Source organism: Plectropomus leopardus, chromosome 20 (genome assembly GCF_026936395.1).
Source record: "Plectropomus leopardus strain MGB_pleo_1.0 chromosome 20, ASM2693639v1, whole genome shotgun sequence".
Lineage (NCBI taxonomy): Eukaryota > Metazoa > Chordata > Actinopteri > Perciformes > Serranidae > Plectropomus > Plectropomus leopardus.
In genome coordinates this window covers 1,913,015-1,934,891 of record NC_142195.1, presented here as the reverse complement: position 1 = coordinate 1,934,891, position 21,877 = coordinate 1,913,015, and the positions used below count along the sequence as shown (strand labels likewise).

The following is a 21,877-nucleotide window of genomic DNA, read 5'->3' as shown; positions in this document are numbered from 1 at the left end:
GTGTGTGTGTGTGTGTGTGTTTGACTGACGCTGTGTGCAGTAGAGGCCAGTCCATCCTCGAGTGCACTTGCATTCTCCATCGTACGCGCTGCAGTAGGCTCCGTTGTGACAGTTACATGTGTGGATGCAGTTTGGCCCCCACTGACCGGGAGGACACGCTGCAACACAACAACAACAACAAAACATTAAGTCTCTACTACAATCTGCAGTCATACCAGGTCACAGCTGAACATCCTGTCTAAAGAACTTTTCTTTTCAAGTTGGACTACATGATTTTACGAGGAAACAGGTACTTTACAGGAGAGTTATGTATCTTGCTATGATTTTAGTGAGAAAACGTACGCTGAGAGCAGTCGCTGCCGATCCATCCTGGGTAACACTGACAGGAGCCGTCGATGGGGTTACAGGTGCCGTTGTTGGTGCAGCTGCAGCTCCAGGCACAGTTCTTCCCAAAGTGACTGCTGGGACACACTGAACCAAAGACACATGGGAGTGTTAATCATTTATGTTCCTCAGCCTCAGTTTAGCTCAGCAGTTCCCACCCTTTTTCATGTCAAAGACCCTTAAACTGATACACATTCAATCACAGACTCCCATTTAATAAGGTTTTACCTCAGGGACATCGATATGAAAAGATTTTGGTTGTTAGATAGGACTAAGACCAGAGTTCTACAGTTGTCAATTACAGTTAAGAATACCTGTGGAGGAGGTGAAACATGTGATCACAACAGTAACTTTTAGGACTCTTACTAATATTTGCCTCTGTAAGCAACTTTCCATTAACCCTCAAATTGCACAAGCTGAATATGGGAATGTAAAGTATGCCTAATGGGAACACATCAAAAGTTTTCACACTCGCATGAGGTGGTATTTGAAAAGCCATATTTTGCCAAACTGCAATGGAAACACTTTTTTGGCTTTTCTAGATCACATGATGCTATGGCTATGTGCTTGTCAGTAGGAACTGGCTCCCTCATGATGCAGCAGGAGCTTCAAGAGCTGTTATTGCATCGCATAACTCTTCAAAAGTTGAGTGGATCATCCGGAACTTTTAATTCCACAATTTCTCTATGAAATCGTGGACTATCACCTCCCAGAAATCCCTTGTTTGCCGCTCCCATGTTTAAGGGGCTCTCCTTTCCATTATGGCTTCATAACACACCTACGTGGCCTTGGATTGGAAATAATGACAGCTAGTGTGGTGGTTAGAATAGAAAAAAAGCTAATGTCTTGAACATCCGTCACCATGCTTCTTGGAATGTTATCACAAGAGAAGTTGCGAAACATCTCTTGATGGAAACAACATGTCACAATTGTGTTTTATTGACATTTGGAAAATATTGCTTCAATTTTGCACAAATCTGTAATGGAAACCTGCCTACTTCTATAGTGAAGAAAATAGTTCATGTCAGTGAATTAACTATTCCCCCATTTTTCTGGGGAGCCGCTGGAAAGCTCTCAAGGACCCCTGGGGATCCCCGAACACCTGGTTGAGAATCACTGGCATTTTTCATGAATATATCATCTCATGGAGTTAGTGGACTGTATTTGGCTTCTGAGGATCTTGGTTGCTGAAGAAGATCCCAGTGATGTTCTAATCTCACACAAGTGTTCACGATTTCTCTCATGTGATAAACTGTTGAAGTTTCTCACATCAAATGTTCTGATTGGTTCATTTACAGTTTTACTGTGTCTCCGTCCACAGCATGACATCGCTTAACTTTCCTGCTGGTGTTTTGGGAGAGTACTTTATTTATCAGAGTAGGGGGGTGGGTGGGGCGCGTGGCTGTCTCTGGGGCACGTGGTGTTGGGTCTGTCGTGTTTTGGGGGGCTGTTGGGTGCTCTGGTGGTTTGGATCTTGGCCTGCTTGCCCCTGGGAGTTTGGGGGGTGTGGTTACGCCCCCCCCCCGTCAACTACAAACCACATCCAATGACAAATCCTCACACACACACACACACACACACACACACACACACACACACACACACACACACACACACACACACACACACACAGCACACAACTGTTATACAATCACACACGTACAACAGTTACAAATATGGAGGTTATCCATGTCAAGGCTATGTTGGGTAAGTATTTATGCAGTCTGTTTTTTTTTTTTTAATTTTTTTTTCCTTTCTCTCTCTAACTACTTACTTATTTATTTTTTTCTTTTCCTCCTTTTTTTTTTTACATTTCCTGCCTGCTTCCACCGTTAATACTGTATACAGCTGCCATTATTGTAATTAGCATTGTTGTCACCGTTTTCATTGTCGTTGTTGTTATTGTTGCTGTCGTTTTTGTTGTCTCTTGTGTCTTCCCCTCCCCTCTGTGTCCCCCAACCTCTCTCTTTTCTCTCTTCCTATCCACTCTAACGTTGTGCTGTCCGGTAGCCTTGCCAATAAATCTCAGTATGGGGGTATGAGTAGGGGGTTGCTGGGATGCAACTTTTTTTAAATAAAAAATAAATATAAAGTAAGGCTTTTTCAAAGCGTATGTCCCTCACCAAAGCCAAAATTAAAAACTTTTTCTTTTAAATGCCTGACATATTTTGTAGCACCCCTTCCCCCCTCATAAATACTGAACAGTCCCTATCCCCAACCATGGAGGGAGGCCAGAGCGACAACTAGGAGCACATGAAGAACGCCGAGTCCAGTTAAAGTCTGACTGAGGTGTATACATGACTTTCAATCACATTATCTGGGTGTTAGTCCGAATTCGAGAAATTTGATTTAGTCCAATTTTAGTTGGACTAACATGTTTACATGTATCTTAAAGTCCAGTTTTAGTTGCACTAACAATAATTTGCCTTTTTTTTAAAATCCTGTAAACGTACTGAGTGTTTAATGTCCTGCAGGGTAACACAACATGTGTATGGTACATGATGACAAAGACGTGTCCTGTCAAAGGGACATATTTATGTTGGCAGCTCTCCTCACACATTGAGATGCTTGCTTTTATGTTTTTATGGAGTTTTTTAAGAACAGCAAGCCTGTTCAACACAGTAGCACCAGTGAGGTGCAGGGAGACTCACCCTCATTGCACAGTGCCCCCTTGAAGCCGGGCAGACAGTCACACTGTCCTGTGACGTGGTGACACGGTCCGTTACTGTGGACACACTGTGGACACGTCTGACTGCAGCGGTGACCAAAATAACCTGGAGAGCAGACTGCAGGCAAAATGAAGAAAACAAACAAAGATGAGTTCATTTATCCTGTAATTCAAACCTTGTTTTCTGAGATAACAGCTGATTATGCAATCCACTACTGGGTTGTTTTCTGGGAGTAACAGAGAGTTTAGAAAAGATGGCAGCTTCCTATTACCTGTGGCTTTATTATCTATAATAAAGCCACAGATGAAAGATGACTATCCACACTGCAAATTACAACTGATTTTTCTTTATGTGGATTTATGCCATTTTAAAGAGCATAAATAATTGAGTGTGATTTTTCAATAACCATAACAGCATAAATAACTGACATGACACTCTCATGAATAAATATACAGTATTTACCATGATAAAAGGGATTATTGAGCTACAAAGTAAGTTTTTAAATAACCCCCAAAGCTTTTTTGTAGAAAAGTGCTTATTTTCTTCATATTCTGGTCATGTAATGTTATAAATGGTCTGTGGAAAAAAATATATAAAAGAAATCACTAAAATCTTTGGCACCTTCATTAGCAAACACCCACTGTGATTACTTCAAGGGTAAACAGTGGAAGAAATAGACTCTTATATGTTTTAATGATAAGGGTAGCAATAATTAAACAAATAACAAGAAATTGGTCATAAAATGACAACTTAAATAATCATAAATGGAAAGATCTTACGAATTAAATATATGAAATGGAGAAGATTACTATGAGAATTAGAAACCAAATACATATATTTGAAGAAAGGTGGGAGAGATGCATTAAATATATAAAAATAACTTTTTTTCTTTGTTCTTCTCTGTTTGTCTCACCTGCTAACTCATAATAATATCCAATATGGATAACTCATAATAATATCCAATATGGATGAGCACTTAACATTCAGTTATCCTGTATGAACTATCTATCTATACATACATACATACATATTATTGTCTTAAACATTTTTTGTATCTTATTGATTTGTATGTTTATGTTTATTTCACTTATAAATACGTCTTTTTAATAAACTAATTACAAAAAAAAGAAATGCTGGACAACACTATGACAGAATTTGAAATAAACTCATTATCCATGAGGCCATGAGTCGTCTGCGGTAAGACTTACTCCTCTGACAGGTGGTTCCTCTGTAACCTGGAGCACACTCACACGTTCCTTCATCTGGAGAACATGATGCTCCGTTCTTACAGTTACAGGGAAGGGAGCAGTTTGGGCCCCAGCGGCCCTCTGCACACACACTGTCACAGTGGATACCTACACACACACACACACACGCACGCACGCACGCACGCACGCACGCACGCACGCACGCACGCACGCACGCACGCACACACACACACACACACACACACACACACACACACACACACACATTATTACCCTGTAATCAACTGTGTAGACTATGAATCAAAAAGGAAGCCATGATATCTGTGGTACACTGTCATGTTGAGATGTTTAGTCAGAGTATGCACAGACTAATCAGTCATGGGAACATTGTTATGAGCAGTTACCGGTCCATCCAGCCAGGCAGCGGCAGTGTCCTGTAGAGTGGTGACATCCATCAGCATGACTGCAGTCACAGCGCTCTTTACAGTCCAGACCGTAGGTGCCATCCTGAGGGGGACCAACAATAACCAACAACTGAGAGGAACTTCATGAACAGCTTTATTCACATCACAGTAAAATATAAAGCAGTTTTTATGCTTTTAAATGCTTCTTTATCTCCCACAAATGCACATGTTCTATGAGGGCAGTTTTCACAATATAACATCAAAAATACCTGTAACTGTAGCTTAGAATAACTATGAAGTCAACTCTCATCCTAATAAAGTGATAATTAAAAAATGTTGGATGTAGCTAGGATTTCTACAGGCTGCAAGAAAATAATATTATGTGAATTGTTATCATTTTTGAGTAGTTTTATCCATGTTTATAAACAAATTAAGAGAAATTTTTGGTTTATAATTGCAAATACAAAATAAAATCTCTGACATTGCAGCTCTGATAAAGGCTGCAATGTCAAAACCTTGTGATTTTTCAACACAGTCTCACAAAAATATGTGAAATGGACATGACCTCTTAGCATATGGTGGTCAGCCATGAAATGTGTTAATATTACACATGGGCAACACAAATAGAATGCCAATGCAAACTCTATAATAGCTGCAGTTTCCAACATGTTGTTAACACAGGTGGCAGTGTCAGAGAGGAGGATGCTATAAAAGATATGTTTCATCTTGGACAATCTGTCCCACCCACTCCATGGTGGTCAGTCTCAGGAGCACATTCAGTGAGACTGATTCCCCCGAGATGCACCACAGAGCGCCATAGGAAGTAATTCCTGCCTGTGGCCATCAAACTTTACAACTCCTCCCTCAGAGTGTCTGACACTCAACATACCGGCAGTTGGACTTAATACACACATCTGCAATTAAAATTCCATTATTTATCTATGATACTTCAAATGTGCAATAGGGTTTTTAAGGTGCAATAATTCTTTATATCCCTGACTTAACTGCAATATTTGGTGCAATATTACAACCACAGCATTCCTCTGTGTAGTTATTCTAAAGTGCAATATATCTCTTGAATGCTCTTGAATATAGGCTATATTAAACATTTGACAAATACTGTATATATTCTTATCAATAATCTTACTTATGTGTATCTGTTGTTCGTTTGAGCATTGCACAAATATTTATGTTTTTATATTTTCACTGACATACTAGTTTTATACATTGCATTGTTGCATAAGGCACAGTTTTACATTTTACACACTCAGCACATTATTCTAATTTAAATATTCACATACCTGTGTTAACTGTCTATTACTGTATTTCTTTATATTTATACTTTCACACACTTACATACTCAGTATATTTACATTTTGTACTAATTGTTTCATTTTACTGTATTTCTATTATTAGATTTATATTTTTATATACTAGTGCTTGTACTTATTTCTACTTGCTGTATTTCTCTATGCTGGCATCAGAGCAACAGTAATTTATGTAGTCATGCAAGGTATCTACATAAAATAGGCTAGTTTGTGTAAAGTATTGTATAAAGTCTCTTTAGTCATGAGTTTTGGTTTCACACTCACAGAAGTATTTTCATGTTGCCAGCACATTGTTGTGTAAGAGTTTTTGTCTATTTCATGTATTTCTAGGAGACCGGGCACTGACTTGCCAACACAAATAATTAATATTGGACACATAAAAAAAAAAAAAACATGTACTTTGTAAAATACAACAAAACAACTAAAAAGAACAATAAAAAAAACCCCAAAGATAATTTGTGTTTTTTTCCATGCAAACATCTGGAAGCATTCATGCCCTCTCACCTGGCAGGGGAGTTCACACCTGTCTCCTCTCCAGCCCGGAGCGCAGGTACAGCGGCCATCCAGGGCGTTACACGCTCCTCCGTTCCCACACATACAGGTGAGGTTACAGCCCAGACCCCACGTCCCACTGGGACAGTTAATGGAGCAGTCCACCCCGTGCCAGCCTGATTACACAAGGTCAGTGAGAGTCAAACACACACACATGCATTCTTGGCAAGAAGAAGTTGGCAGTTTCCCTGAAATATTTATGGAAGAGAAAACCGTCAGGACAGAAGTGATGATGTAAAAGGTAGATTGCTCCCAAAAATTTGTTTTTTCTCACTGTAAAATCAGTCACTGTAAAAAAAGTTGATCTTACTTAAAATAATCATGGAAACTGACTACCTTGAAAAAAGCAAGTAAATAAACTTAGTTTATGTTAACCTATAATGTATGTATTTATTTAATTTTATGAAGTTGTTGCAACTTAAAAACAAGTGAAATTATCTTGTTCTTTCTAGGTGTTGGCAACTTCAGTAAACCAAGTTAGTCTGACTTAACTTGTTCATGACAAAGAGGATTTGGCCAATGATAATGTTAGGAGATCTGCGAGTTCTGTTTTGTTATCATGTTCAAGAAAATACAGATATGAAAATACAGATATGACTATAGACAACCAGCAGAGTGCAGATATACAGCACAGTAAACCTGGTTTAAGTAGCTCAAACTTAAAAAGACTGATTTAATCTTAACTTATTAAACTTGTCATGTTTAAGTTGCAACAACTTCTCAAAACTTGGTAAATATAACTTAATTTTAAGTAGACCTAACAATTAGACATAAAGCACACATATATCAAGATTAATAGTTATATTTACTTACATTTTTCAAGGCAATCATTTTCCTAGATTCTTTAGGTAAAAGAAATTGTGTTTTATCATGCAGTCATTCCTTCATGAGTTGTGGAATAAAAACACACTTTAGAAATATAACATTTTGAAATTGCTGAAATTATATTTTAAAAAATAACATGCAATAAGCAAATGTTATTGTGAACAGGGGCAGAATAAATCTTTTCACATTAATGATACAATCAGATATGAAAATACATTTTGATCTACTTTTATTAATATGAAAATTCTTTATTTACTCTTGAATTATAATGCAATCTGTATGTTTGAATGACTTCAGTTTTCTACTTTCCCAATTTTTACAAAAAATTAATTAATCTCATAAGTACATTGTTATGACTAATATCTTCAGTTGAGTTTTCAGCAATTCACATTTTATTTCTTTGGGTCCACTGGAAAATAACTAAAAACAGTTGTAGACAAGTGTACTATAATGTCTCCCATTTTTTTCCTCCTCCTCCTCAGCTCACCTGGTTTGCAGGAGCAGGATCCGTCCACAGGTGAACACTGAGCTTTGTTCTTACAGTTGCAGGTGGAGGAGCAGTCCACTCCGTGTGTCCCTGCTGGACAGGGGACTGAACAGTTGGGCCCCTGACAAAGTCAGTACAGAAGAGGAATAGTTAGAAATGACAGTGAGGACACCCTTTAACACCTGGATTGACATCAGTTTTCATGTGCTGCATTCAGACTAAAGTTTTTTTTAACATCTGAAACCTCAGAAAAAGGGTTCAATTTCTTTCAAAAACAGGGAAAAACATAATGAGCAACTTGAAAACTCCAGCTCTGAAGACACACAATCAGTTTATGTGCTGTATTTGACTAATCTCAGCCCAAAAAGTGCATCACAGCAGTGCTTCCAGCATTTCCCTTTGCTTGTGTACTTCATAGGATAGGTCATAGGTCATAGGATTGTGACTGATTTAGTAACAACCAGTTCTATGGTGAACATCACACGTGTTTAGTCCCAAACAGCAGCAGAGATGGATGGTGAGGGTCTCTGTGTTTGCTCACATTAACCAGCTGTCAAAGTTCATTTTGCTGGTAGAAACTTAAAGCTGTATCAAGCAGCCAGAATGAGAAATCTGTCCTTTGTCTCGATTCAAGGTTTCTGCTTTGAAAAAGTTGCTTGTTCCCTCACAGATGATTCCATGGCAAACACTTGTATTATTTGTGAGAACTGTGAGAAGTGCTTTTGCAGCAGATGCAAACACTGCATGAGAGAACAATAAGGACTTGTCTCCTGGGCCTGACTTCAGAACATTGTACTTGGAAAGGGTTTTGAAATGGTTATGATTGTGTATGCTATGAAAATAAGCTGATGTTAAGCTCTGGATACGAGTGTGTTCCAAATAAGCCACGCTCTGATTGAACTAATATTAGCACAAGAAGTTTCTTCTTTCAAATTATTGCAGTCTTGAAGAAGCACAGAGCAGGAGTGTGGATGTGGTTAGCCTAGCTTAGCATAAAGACTGGAAGCAGGGGGAAACAGCTAGCCTAACTTTGCTTAAAGTTATAAATACAAGAAGATACACTACGCTACAGTCCAAGGTAAAAAAACAGACCCTGGGTTTCCCATCAGCATAAAAAAATATTTTTAATATGTTAAGTTCTCTTGCTTTTTCTTCATGCAGGTTATATCAATAGTGTCTTGTTGGCGCACCTGCAGTGATCACACATTGGTGTGTGACACAAATCATACATTTCTTTTTCTTATGTGAGAAAACTGAAAAGAAAAGAAAAAATATGGACTGAAGGACAGAAGTGTTTGCTGACTGCTCTCGTTCTGTCTGTGGCCACTAGATGTTAATAAAGAGCCATATTCTGACTGATGGCACCTTTAAAGCTTCAGTGTGGAGGATTCAGGGGCCATATTGGCAGAAATGTAATGTAATATAATAAATATGTTTTCTAGAGTGTATAATCACCTGAGAAAAAAAATTATTGTGTTTTCCTTATCTTAGAATGAGCTGTTAATATCTAAATAGAGAGCAGGTCCTCATTTATGGAGGCTGCCATGTTGCACTGCCATGTTTCTATGGTAGCCCAGAAAGGACAAACCAAACACTGGTGACAGATGGGGACATCTGTGCTTTCGCGTTGGCCCCCATAGTAAGAAGCATAACTGCAATGAGCAGCGCTGGAGTTACATTGTTTGTAAAGTGAAAGTGCTTTATTCTTTGTTTCTTCGATTTAATCACCTGCTTTGTGTGTATTGGAGAGAAAAAGACCTCTGTGGTCCCAGATAAAAACCTTCAGAGCAATGAATGCAAAAGGAATTCTAGCAAGGACAAGTTTTAGCTGGTTGCAATCTGCACCGCTAGATGCTACCTAAACCTCCTAAATGTTACACACTTGGTTGTTACACACACATGGAGCTTTACACTGCAGAACTGGAATTTACACTAGTTTCACTGTGATAAGTTTCAGTTTCTAATGTATTCATGTCTGGCCTGGGTTTGCTGCCTGTGATTCAGCCAGTTAGCCGTGTCAGTTTTATTTACATAGCCCGCAGACTGTATGTAAAGATGGACAACGCCCCTGGTGTCTGTCTGCAGTACAGGTCATAAAGCCTGCTCCTTCATGTTAGTGAATGGACATAGGCCAAACTAAACACTCAAAGGACACATCAGATAAATTTTTCCCAAAGATGATTTCTGTCACTGAAGGTAGTTCTCATAACCCTGATGTTTGTTGAAGTGATTGTTTGTATAATAAGTTTGGTTTTAATGAACCATTTAATTCTACAAAAAGGAAATTTTCTGCCATGACTGACAGCTGTGTGTGCCAATCCATGCGCTTGCGTTCAATGGTGTTGCTCATGATTGGTTGCATGGGTATTTTGGCAGGAATGCCCCAAATGTTGATATCGCTACTGCACACTGGCTTCCAATGATGTCATCAGCACAATATGGCAACAGACATATCCAAGATATTTTAGCTTCACTTAAGCAAAGTGGGGTAAGTGGAGACTCATTGTCCATCTTTATGAGCAGTATAGCCCGATATCACAAATCATAAATTTGCCTCAAGGGCTTTGAGCTGCAACCACATAGTGCATATATACTGCATACACCTAATGAATGAACATGATTTCTGACCATAAACATTCAGTGACATTCTGACATGATGATTGGTGTTTACCGTGAAGCCTGGAGCACAGATACACTCTCCGCTCACACTGTGGCAGTCGGCACCGTTCTGGCACTGGCACACCTGCTGGCAGAACTCGCCATAAAACCCTGGGGTGCATGTCTCGTTGCAGTACAGGCCTGACCAGCCAGGCTGACACGTACACTCTCCTGACATTGGGTGACAGCTGGTGACAAGAGAGGAACAAACCACAGTTTTAGATTGGATTTAATTGGTGTTTAGTTTTGGTTCATACTGTAGCACTATAACTGCTTCTCAGGTTTAGGAATCCTAACTTTGGCCTGCCAGGGTCAAGGCCTAAAGGGACAAGTGTGCACATAAAACGAAAGTGTTTGTGTGAGTTGTCATCCAACCACATCTAAAGTCAATTCGTTTTTCCCTGTTCTGAGACAGCACTGATGTTGACTCTGACTCGCAGCTTTGAAACTGTGAAACCTTTATTTTATTTGTGAAAAAGAAAAAAAAGGACATTTCACAGTGTTTTTCATCAAATTGAACCAGGTCCAGATCAAAGACCACCCTAATTAGACAGGTCACAATGGACTAGATTACCACAGAGATGCTAAATTGATTTAAAACAGTTTCAGATTAAGAAAGGGATATTTCACTGTGTTTTTCACATGTAGGCCGCATTGGAACAGGTCTCTCTTGAGAACCACTATACTTTGGCCACGTTTAGACGAGAACGCCCCTACTAAAAGTGGAAAAATCTTTCCTTTGAAAATTTGTGTTCATATGATAACTTTGTGAGAACTATCCTTGTGTACACAGACTCGTGAAAAAAAAAAACAAAACACTGTAGTATATACAGTGTAGCCAGGCCAGTAGTTGGCAGTGTAACTTTAAAATGACACAACATAGAAGAACACCACATGCAATCCACGCATAAAATAAAAGCAGTAAACATCAATAATACTAATAGTACTAATAATATAATTAAATGAGACAGAATAAGGAATTCAATTAAATCAAAAGGCAAAGAAAAATGGATGAATTAATGCAGACAACATCACAGAAAAGCAAGTCCAGAAAAATAGGTTTTATGAAGTGATTTAAAAGAGGTCACTGATTCTGATTCTCTATTGATTCTTAAAAATCTGGAGCAGAGGTACGGGAGCTGACTGATACCGACACACTCAGAGTCTCCATGATGTTTTTCATTTCACTGCAGCAGGGTGAGGATAATCTGCAGCAGCGCGGTGAGGGACCTGCCTGTATCTGTTAGTGACTGTGTTTGAGTGACAGCTGCCCACCTGACACAGCAGTGCCATTGAGGAGTAGCAGGACAGCTGTTGTGTGCAGACACATGCAGCCGCCAGCTGTGCCAGTCGTTAGACACTGACACTGAGTCAGCTGTCTACAGGGTCAACCATCACACTGACAAACACACACACACAACACAGGAACACTTCTTACTCACACCTGTTAATGACTGAATTTAAAAGATATGTAGATTTGAACACTAAGATTATTATTATTGAATATTTGAAGCAACTCAATGGCAAAATATTGTTGTTTTTCTCTACATGTTTAAATGAAAGAACACTACATTGATGTGATTGAATTCATTGCCTGCATACCTGCGTGTGTTCTGGGCATAGCATGGACACTTCCTGTCACAGTGGAGGCCATAGTGTCCTTCAGGACACAGTCTGACGTCACATGTCTCCCCTGTGTATCCTGGCTCACACAGACACATCCCGTTGGTGTGGTAGCACTTGCTGTTGTTCTTACAGCGACACGTCTTTGCACAGCCAGCACCATAAGTTCCAACTGGACACTCATCCTGACACCTGTCCACAACAAGAGACACAGGGAAATGCAGGGTCAGTGGAGATGATCAATGACAGTCTTCACAGGAAAGTTAAATACTATCTATGTCATCATTGTCTCTTCTAGATTATGTTATGGAACATGCTATATTCATATGGAACAAATATACTTTGGGGGAACTGCAAACAGCATAAAGAAATTATATCTCCATGATAACTCTTTAAATAGTGCCTAAAAACCTCATACTATTAATGCAATGTGTGTGTGTGTGTGTGTGTGTGTGTGTGTGTGCGCGTGTGTGTGTGTGTGTTTGTGTGTGTGTGTGCGTGCGTGCGTGCATGCGTGCGTGTGTGTGTGTGTTTGTGTTTGTGTGTAACTCAGAGGTATACATTGATATTTTTATATATTTTTTTCTGTACACACGGCTGCTGTGACAAGTTAATTTCCCACAAGTGGGATGAATAAACGTGTCTAAGTCTAAGTCTAAGTCTAAGTAAGTCAACATGTTGAAGTATCCTTGAGCAAGACACTGAACCCCAAATTGCTCCAGATGCCTCGTCATTGGAGTGTGAGTGTGTGTGTGAATGATTACTGAGTAGCAGGTGGCACCTTGTACGATAGCCTCGGCCACCAGTGTGTGAATGTGTGTGTGAATCTGTGAATGTGACATATAGTGTGAAAGCGCTTTAAGTTGTCAAAAAAGGCTAGAAAATCACTATACAAGTACAGTCTATTTACCGTCTACCATATGTACACATATATATAAATTCACTAATATTGTGCTATTTGTGGAACATAACCAAGGTGCTATGTGCCTTTTCCCTGTGTTTTTGAAACAAATAGAATTAATTTGTACAAGGTTCAAAGGTCTAAATAAAGCTCAAGAAAAATGATGTCACTCTAGGTTTTAAAGGGTTAAGGTTTGCCTGTTTGGCTCATCAGACATTAGTAATCAACCTCTGACATAACAAAATAAAATAAATAAATAAATAAATAACAAACTATGTAATGTACATATGAATAAAAATACAGTGCCGTCCTTTGTCCACCTATGAATGTAGCTAAAGTGTCATGTGTTAAAGCAGTTGCACCCAGCTGCCTGCAGTGAGGAGCCTCTGCGGTGGTTCCACAGCTCACTCTCAATCACAGTCATCGCTTCAGCTAATGTGGCTACAGCTAAGCAAAACAAATCACAACAAACTGTTTGGAAATGACTGCAGTGGGCCCTCATTACCTCCTACATGGTTACAGTACAAACATCTATCAGCTCAACCACCAAATCAAGCTGGGGTGGAAAATGAAATGCCCTGCTTCTCTCCCATCGGCCACAGCAGGCAGGAGGAAGAGAAAGAAAAATATGAACTAAACTTTGTATTTAGTACATAAAGATTGACAGAACATCATCTTGAAAGTTATTTTTTTCTGTCTGATTGTATAACATGTTTTATCATCTACATTTTTGCAGAGCACAGCAGTGGTGTTCCCTTCCTCCAGGGGACAGATATCATTGCCCCCCTCCCCCTCGGTTCCAGTGGGTTTGGGTGTGGCATGACTCGCCCAGTTCTGAGCTGCGCTATACTGTGACGTTTGGCTTCCCTTAAATGCTCATTTACTCATGAAAGGGCTCTTGGATGGGCTATTCCTGTCTCGTCACTGGTCGGCATAAGTATATGGTGTGTGCTCTCTGATATTGCTAATTATATGGGCCCTGAAGCCGTGCACGGCGCTCTGCCGACATTTGTCTATGAAAACTCTGACTGGGCTTCCTGCTGGTGTTTTCTCTCTGGAGGATGTGGAAGAGTTAAGCAGACACAGCTGGTTTGATTTGGATTTTGTTTGTTGGTTTTGCTTTTGAGCATGTCATCATCCAGTTCAGTGAGGACAACAAGGTCATGTCTTCTGTAAGTTGCAGAAGATCTGTGAGATTTTCTCATTATCCTGGCTCTCAGCCCGAAACTAAATCCAACACAACTGCTCTGCCAACAAGTCTTTTATGAAGCCTGTAAAGTTCAGTTTTTGTTGACAATGTCAAAAAGGGATTGAGACAAAACAGAGCAAGCCGCGAAAGACAAGAACAGTTAATATGGGCTGGATTGTGGTGCCTTGTGTTTTGTGGTGTTTTTTGGGACTGGTTTTTGTGTATTTCTGCTGGTGTCTCTGGGTGTCCTCTTTTGCTGCAGGGGCTGGGCGTGGCTTCCAGGTGCTGGAGCTCCCTGTACACTTCCTCACCTACGCCGCATCTCCAATCACTTCCCCTGCTGCATAAATACTCCTGGATCACTCTGCTCTGGTGCCAGATTGTCTTCCCACCTCACCAGTGGTAGATCGGCCGTTTCTTATTGAGAGTTATTTCTAGTGCTTCGTGTTTTTTGTGAATTCTGGATGTTTGCACTCAGGCATGCTTCTTTGTTTCCTCCAGTGTCAACCTTCCCTCTAGCTCCAGTGCCTCGCCGTTGGACACTGCCCTCCCCACTTTGGACAATTCCCCTCTCCCTGTTTCACCAGCCTTGCGCTTCCCCTTGCCACCTGCCTCCCCTCGGACTCTCCTTGCTCCATGCTCATGCTCCTCCTCGCTTCCTCGCCTCATTGCCTCCATCAGCTCCTTCAGCCACACCAGCTTCGCATGCTCTCACGTTCCCTGGCTCCCATTCCCCATACTCCTCTCCCATTGTACATTCCATTACCTAATTATTAAAACACTGTTTATTGTTCGGATCCCCGCCTAAGTGTTTGCTTTTGGATAATATCTCATCAGGCAATAAGAGAACCAGGTTGCACTTTTGGCCAAATTCCAGAAATTTGAGAAAAATCCCTCAGGGTGTTCTTGAGATATTGCCTTCACAAGAATCAGATGGATACATGGTCATGGTTTTGACCTTTGACCATCAAAAACTAATTAGGTCATAGTTAAGACCAAGTGCATGTCTGTGTATAAACTGAAGAAATTCCCTCAAGGTGTTCTTGAAATCACGTTCATGAGAATGGAACAAAATTGAGGACACTGTTTACTTTAAAGCCTTTTTCAGACAGTCAGTGTTTGCTGCTGTGGCTTTGTGTTTTTTTTAATTGGCTGGTGCATAACTATGCAGGGGACATCAAATTACAGGGACACATTAATCCTGTGTGTCACTGCTTGCATTCCAACAATATTTAAAGCTTAAGTGGTATTTCATGTTTTATTTTTGGAAGGAGCTATAATGAAAATGTTGTGAGAAACAGTAGAATTATGAACGAAATAGTGTCAGGTTGATGCAGTAAGAGAAAAAAATAGCACATTGTTATTTATTTCTATCATTATTGTTCTAATTAACTCTTTAAAGCTCCCACCCTCTGCCTCTGGCTGCAGGTTTGTGGTACTGTGTGTTCATATTTAAAATTACATTACATTGTGTCACTCAGCACCATTCAGATATAAATCCTTCTGAGAGCTCTCTCCCTTTGTTACATTTAAGAAATTATTTGTATTGTTGTAATACTTCACCTTGATTGGATCATTTGTGTCAGGAATAAGTATAAGTAAGGCAATTTGTGCAGCAAAATATTAAGTGCACTTGGAGATGCCTGCACAGTATGTGTGCACAAGACCCACCACCATTCATTAATTGTTGTGCCTGCACCATGAAAACATGGTCCTATATTTTCCACAGCAACACGTGTCTGTAGAGAAGTGAGACTCAATATTGAGGTCAAATGCATTTTTCATGACTGACAAATAACAGATTTGTGTGATGATTTGTGAGTCCTTTATAGTGTTCACAAACTGTTCATTCTGAAATAATTTAAAACAATTTCACAAATAAATACATGATTGATGTGTCAATGATGCATCACAGCCAGTGTATCTAACTTTAAAGGGGCAGTTCCCCCCCAAATCAAAAATGCATTTTTTTCCTAGTTTTGGTGTGAGTTGCAGAGTGTTGCAGTTCTCGCTAATGTAATGGAACTATTTTGGAACTACGTCAGAGCTGTTTTTGTCCACCTACAGTATATCAAAAGGAAGCGTGCATCTACTGCTAGCCCATCTAACAACACTGAGCTAACGAATGTTACAACTCAGCCGTGGAGGACACCATTATTTTTTACATCTCACGTCCAGATGCGTGCTTCCTTCTGCGCAGTGATGTGGTTGGCAGGTGTGGTCTGTAGCAAAGAAAATGTTTCTTCTATGAAACTGCTCACAGCAAGCTCTGTGGATTATTTTGAGTAACCGGCTCATGATTTCCAGAAAGACATTGCTGTTGAGTTTTTCAAATGTTTTTTTTTTCGGTGCTTTTAACATCACAATCCAGGTGCCATCTAGTTCCATTATATTGGAGAGAAGGCAGAAATCTCTACGGCCGATATCTCCAACACTCTGCAACTCACACCAAAACTATCTAGACTGATAAATAGCATCGCAAGTGAGAGGAAAAATATGTATTTTTGATACTGTCCCTTTAAAGCCTCATGACACGAGAATATTCCATGTTATGATTATTAGAACTTCTTATCTGTTTGTTATATTGTCATGTAAAGGGAAGAATTTCTGTTCGAAAAGATTGTAAATTCTAGAGGAGAGATTTTTTACCATAAGCCCCTTCGGGTTTCTTAACCCCTGCTGCCCAATTTGTGCTATCTTTGTTATTATCTGCATGTTTTTATCACAGCTTGTGCCAATAAATTAAAAAAATCAAATTTAGATTCAAATTGTTGTGTAGCTTCTGAAAACAAAATGCTGGGTGTACACATTTTCCACCAACACCTATATGCAACATGCATTTGTGGCTCAGAAACTGTGAACAAAGTCTCAAAAGTCCAAACACAAATGTGAATCAATCCACACATGTGAGGCGATCTGTGCCCACACATTTAACAATCTGTATATGACAAAAAGTACCTACACAAATATTTTGGGACATTTATATGTGCAGGAAATCTTTCAAGAGAGTCTGTGAACTTTGAACTTTATCACAACAAAGTGCTATGTGCTGTAGGGTTTACTGTAAGGCTGCTCTTACCGTTCTCCTGTGTATCCAGCGCTGCAGAGACACTGTCCAGTGGACAACACACAGAAGCCGTTGTTGTGACACTGACATTCCTGCGAACAGTTTTGTCCAAATCTCCCCTCTGGACATGGCTGGCCGCACACTGTACCCTGCACACAGCAGCAGACACACAGCATCTCAACTGCTGGTCATGTGATACGCTTTTACACCTCAGACTTTGAATACATGTCTTTATGTTCTCCAGGCCTGCTGATGTGTGTGATTAGAAAGAAAAAAGATTGCTTATGCTTATGCTGCTTATGCTGCCTTCACATGCTTCTTGGAAAGATCATATATATATATATATATATATATAGTAGCAAGCAAACTGTGAACTATAAAGCATGCCAGGCATGTATACTAACGTTGATAACGTTATTTTATAACACTGCTTTAAAACATTGCTGACTTGATGTCATGAAAGCATAAACATGGCGAGCAAAAGTCAATGTTTGGTCAATATTAAGAAACTTTTTTATTAATTCATGTATTAAACATCATTTTTTTAACACATGTAAAGTGTAATATGGTTGTATGTAATATGTTCATTGCTGTCCATGTAGAGTGACGTAGATTAAATATAAAAATATATAAAATATAGAATATATAGAATATATAAAAATAAAAAAGTACATGAAAAAATAAAATAAAATAAATAAATAAAAATATGAAAATATAAATAAACTGGAAACAGCTATTAACCTCTTGTTTAAACACTCTTTGTATTAAAATGCAGCCCGTCTTCTTTGTAGCTTCCATGTTGTTCCCACTTTACAACCTCAAAGCACATGAACACAACCAAGTCAGAAAGAATGACTTTATAATTCAGAAACTACGACCTTCCGACATCACATGAATGCAGCATTAATCCTGCGGCTCCTTTACTCTGTATAATGGTCCATGACTTTAACCTCTTCCTGACTAGGATCCAGAGCTTCTTTCACATGAGCACCTCAAAATAGTGATTTAATTTGTTCAGATCTCTCCTTTCATTTCAATGAACACAACTAGGAAGTCTAAATTTATGATTAGGAGTGCAATAGAGCCACGCCCCCTTTTTAACAAGCATGGCCGACCATTTTAGTCTATTAATCGTATTGTTAAAGCATAAAATTTGTGTTTAAACATTTATCTAAGTAAACATGGGATGTTACATCGCTTACATATGACAAAATATCATATGAAAAATGTACAGCTTTAATTCAGAATGTTTTTGAAAGTATTCGACCATTGAAATGGACTGTGTGTCACCAGAAAAGAGTAGTTGAAATAGTGTTTAAACAGGAAAATATTTTTTGTCATTTTTCTTAAACGTGGTTTAAATGAAATTTAAGTTGATCCTAAATCTTGCTACATCTTTTTGGCGTCAAGAAGGAGTTGAGGAGTCTCACAGCCTGGGGAAAGAAGCTGCTCTGTTGTCTGGTGGTTCTGCAGCGATACTTCTGTATCTTTTTCCAGAAAAAAATGCATATTTATTATTTTTACACAATATTCATCTCAGACTATTTAGATTTTTATCCCATACTATTTTTTGTACTATTTTGGGGAGATACTTCACATATTGAGGATATATTTTAAGTCACAATGACAAAAATTATTTTTAAAAAATGTATGTGAAATGTGTTTTAAAAAATAACTTGATTTATGGATATGAGTTAACCATTCATGAAAATAAATCTTACATGTTGTGTTGAAAGATTATTAAGACCATTTATTGTCATTTTTACTGTTAGGTGAATTCTGTGTCCTTATCCATTGGAATTGGACACACATACAAAATAAAACAAACATATAATAAAGTATCCTATTTAAAAAAAAAAAAAATATATATATATATATATATATATATATATATATATATATATATATATATATATATATATATATATATTTGCATTTAGAGCAGAAATCCATCATTAGAGTATTTCCTGTGTGTGTGAAAGATAATTGGGCTTTGAACCCGTTAGGGAGGGTGATGTTCATGTCTGGTGCCTTTCTGTTGAATCTCTGAGAGCCTTTGAACTTTATCAAACATGCTTAAGGAGCAGCTCATTCCTTCACATATCATGACGTCCTCCCCTCTGGTTCAGCTGTCTGTGACAGCCTGTCTGAGGATTCCTCTGCTCTTGTTCACCACTTTAATGAGGTTTGTCTAATGCTCAGTCTGCTGCTGCTCTTCTGTTCTGCCCTCACCACCTCTGATACCTCTCACATAGTTCATTAATAATATTAATTTGAAGGTATTTTGCCCATGTTATGTACTAAAGATATTGTGCTGCACAACATTCTAAAAATGATCAGAAACCATGACAATAAGCCATTTTTTTAATGTTAAAAGGCAAAAAAAAAAAAAAAAATGGGAGCGTACCATCCATCCTGCGGGGCAGGAGCACTCTCCGGTCACATGGTGACACACTCCTCCGTTCTGACAGGGACATCTCTCCTCACACTGCTGCCCGTGTTTCCCTGGAGGACACAGGTCTTCACAGCTAGGACAAAAAAGACAACAGCGTCTGGTTATTTGTCACTGGACTTGCTCAAGACTTAGGGTTTTCATTTTCTCTTCCAAATAACAATTAAAGGTAAACAGAGCTATAATTTACCATTATTTTCTTTATTAATTCATTCATTGATTTTATATTAACAAAAAGTATAAATGTATAAAATGTTAACTGTGAAAAGTCTAAAGTTACATCATCTGGTTGTTTGTTTTGTCTGACCATCAGGTTAAAACATTAAGATATCACATTTAAAATAATATAAAACAAAGAAAAAGGCAAATTCTCAAATTTAAAGATGTAGTTGATAAGTTCAAAAATACACATTCACTGAAACTGTCGCTATATTCACAAGCTCTAAGTTTTTTTTACACTGATTATCATCTGATTATTATTTATTAATTTTTTATATGTATATAGATTCCTTTATTACACTGAACTTTTTGGCAAAATCTAACATTTATTTATTACTCATCTGTTTATGTGTCTATGTGTTACTGTATGTTAAAGTATGTGTGCACGGGAAGCTGTTCAAACAAATTGCCCCTGGTAGAATAATAAAGTTGTCTGAATCTAAATTACCGCACGTCATCAAAAACAACCAACCAGAGCAGGGGAATCTCTAAAGCAGCTGTCAATCATGTCAGTCACTGCATATGAAGTGCTGTCAAACTTTCAAACTAGACAGCTCTGATCAATTATGAATCAAGATTCTGTTACTGCATTGCCTATTTCTCTCCTCAAATGTTTTAAGAAGCATATTGTAGTGAACTGTTTAGCTGTAAAATGAGAAAGATAATAAATTATTTATTTATTCACTAGTTTCAGCACTACTGGCTGAGTAAAGAAGTGACATGAAAGTGTGGTCAGGCAGTTTCCTGCAGCTCATCATCGAAACATCCATCACATCTCCACTGAATAAATATTATTATCAGCTCAATTTATTTATGTCCATAAATCTACATGTATGGTTATTATAATAGTATATTTTAAATAATGTTACAGGAGAAAATATACATATACATATACATTTTTATGTTTTTTATATCATCATTTTTTAGGATAATTAATTGGGGCTTTTTCTGGCTTATTTTCAGTTTGTTTGTTTTTTTTGTAACATTTTTACTAATTTCTTGCCAATTTTTGGGCCTTTTTTTTGTAAAGTTGCTTATTGCCTTCTACCTTGTTTTTTCAAGAAATCAAATCAATTTGATGAGGTTTCAAGGGGTTAATCTGTGCAGATGTTATTTTGAGTGTCATCCAAATGTTTTATATAACTTCACAATAATTAATTAGCAATAACTTTTATGTTACCAGAGGTCCCTTTGAGATACAATATTTCTTCTGCCAGGAAGTCCTGGGGACTTATTCATTAAAACTTCTGAGTACAAAGAATCACTTATTCAAAATTCCAAGAAAATTATGAAAGTTATGACATTTGCTAAAAATATCCTTTTACAGTTATGATTCTAGTAAATGTAAAAGTTTTTCACAAAGCATCTTAAACCTTAAGAAAGCTTCTAGGGTAAAATAAAAAGAAGTCAGGAGCAGGAAGGAGGCCTTTCAAGAGGCTCGAAACTTTCTTAAGCAAAGGTGCAAATGGCAGAAAGACGGAGAGACAGGAGAAATATTCTCCAAGTAAGTTAAACAGATGCTATAGATGAGATGATGCAGGGAGAATGTGTGTGCTCGATCTCATTACAAATGAGCTCAGATCTTTCAGCCAACGCTATCATGCTACAACACTAAGGCCACATTGAGACAAAAGCAGCCCATTAAAAATGGAAAAAGTCTGTCCTTTGCATTTAAAAAAAATATGATAACATTGTGAAAATGATCCTTGTGTACACGGATCTGCAAAAACACCTGTAAATGCTGTAGTATGCATGCCAGACAAGTAGTCGGCGGTGAGTATAAACAAACAAGAAGACGATGGAGACCGCACACACGAGAACAGACAGCGTTAATAAACTCAGCAGAGTCAGCAGCACAAACACAGCTCAGTGGTCCGCATTGTTGTTGTTGTCCTCCTACTTGTGCATCAT

The 21,877-nt window shown here is 38.4% G+C and overlaps 1 protein-coding gene across 1 annotated transcript in view; it reads right to left on the bottom strand.

The window, feature by feature from the left end:
- Positions 1-21,877, bottom strand: part of megf10 (multiple EGF-like-domains 10) — an 83,463-nt gene that overhangs the window by 10,070 nt on the left and 51,516 nt on the right. Inside the window, exons 7-17 of the mRNA XM_042509621.2 lie at positions 19,703-19,823; positions 17,308-17,444; positions 12,118-12,330; positions 10,529-10,703; positions 7,858-7,978; positions 6,498-6,661; positions 4,666-4,768; positions 4,262-4,408; positions 3,036-3,170; positions 343-471; positions 30-158 (exon numbers count right to left, since the gene is read on the bottom strand). Coding sequence (XP_042365555.2) covers positions 30-158; positions 343-471; positions 3,036-3,170; positions 4,262-4,408; positions 4,666-4,768; positions 6,498-6,661; positions 7,858-7,978; positions 10,529-10,703; positions 12,118-12,330; positions 17,308-17,444; positions 19,703-19,823 — 1,574 coding nt within the window. The remainder of the gene's footprint in view (positions 1-29; positions 159-342; positions 472-3,035; positions 3,171-4,261; positions 4,409-4,665; positions 4,769-6,497; positions 6,662-7,857; positions 7,979-10,528; positions 10,704-12,117; positions 12,331-17,307; positions 17,445-19,702; positions 19,824-21,877) is intronic.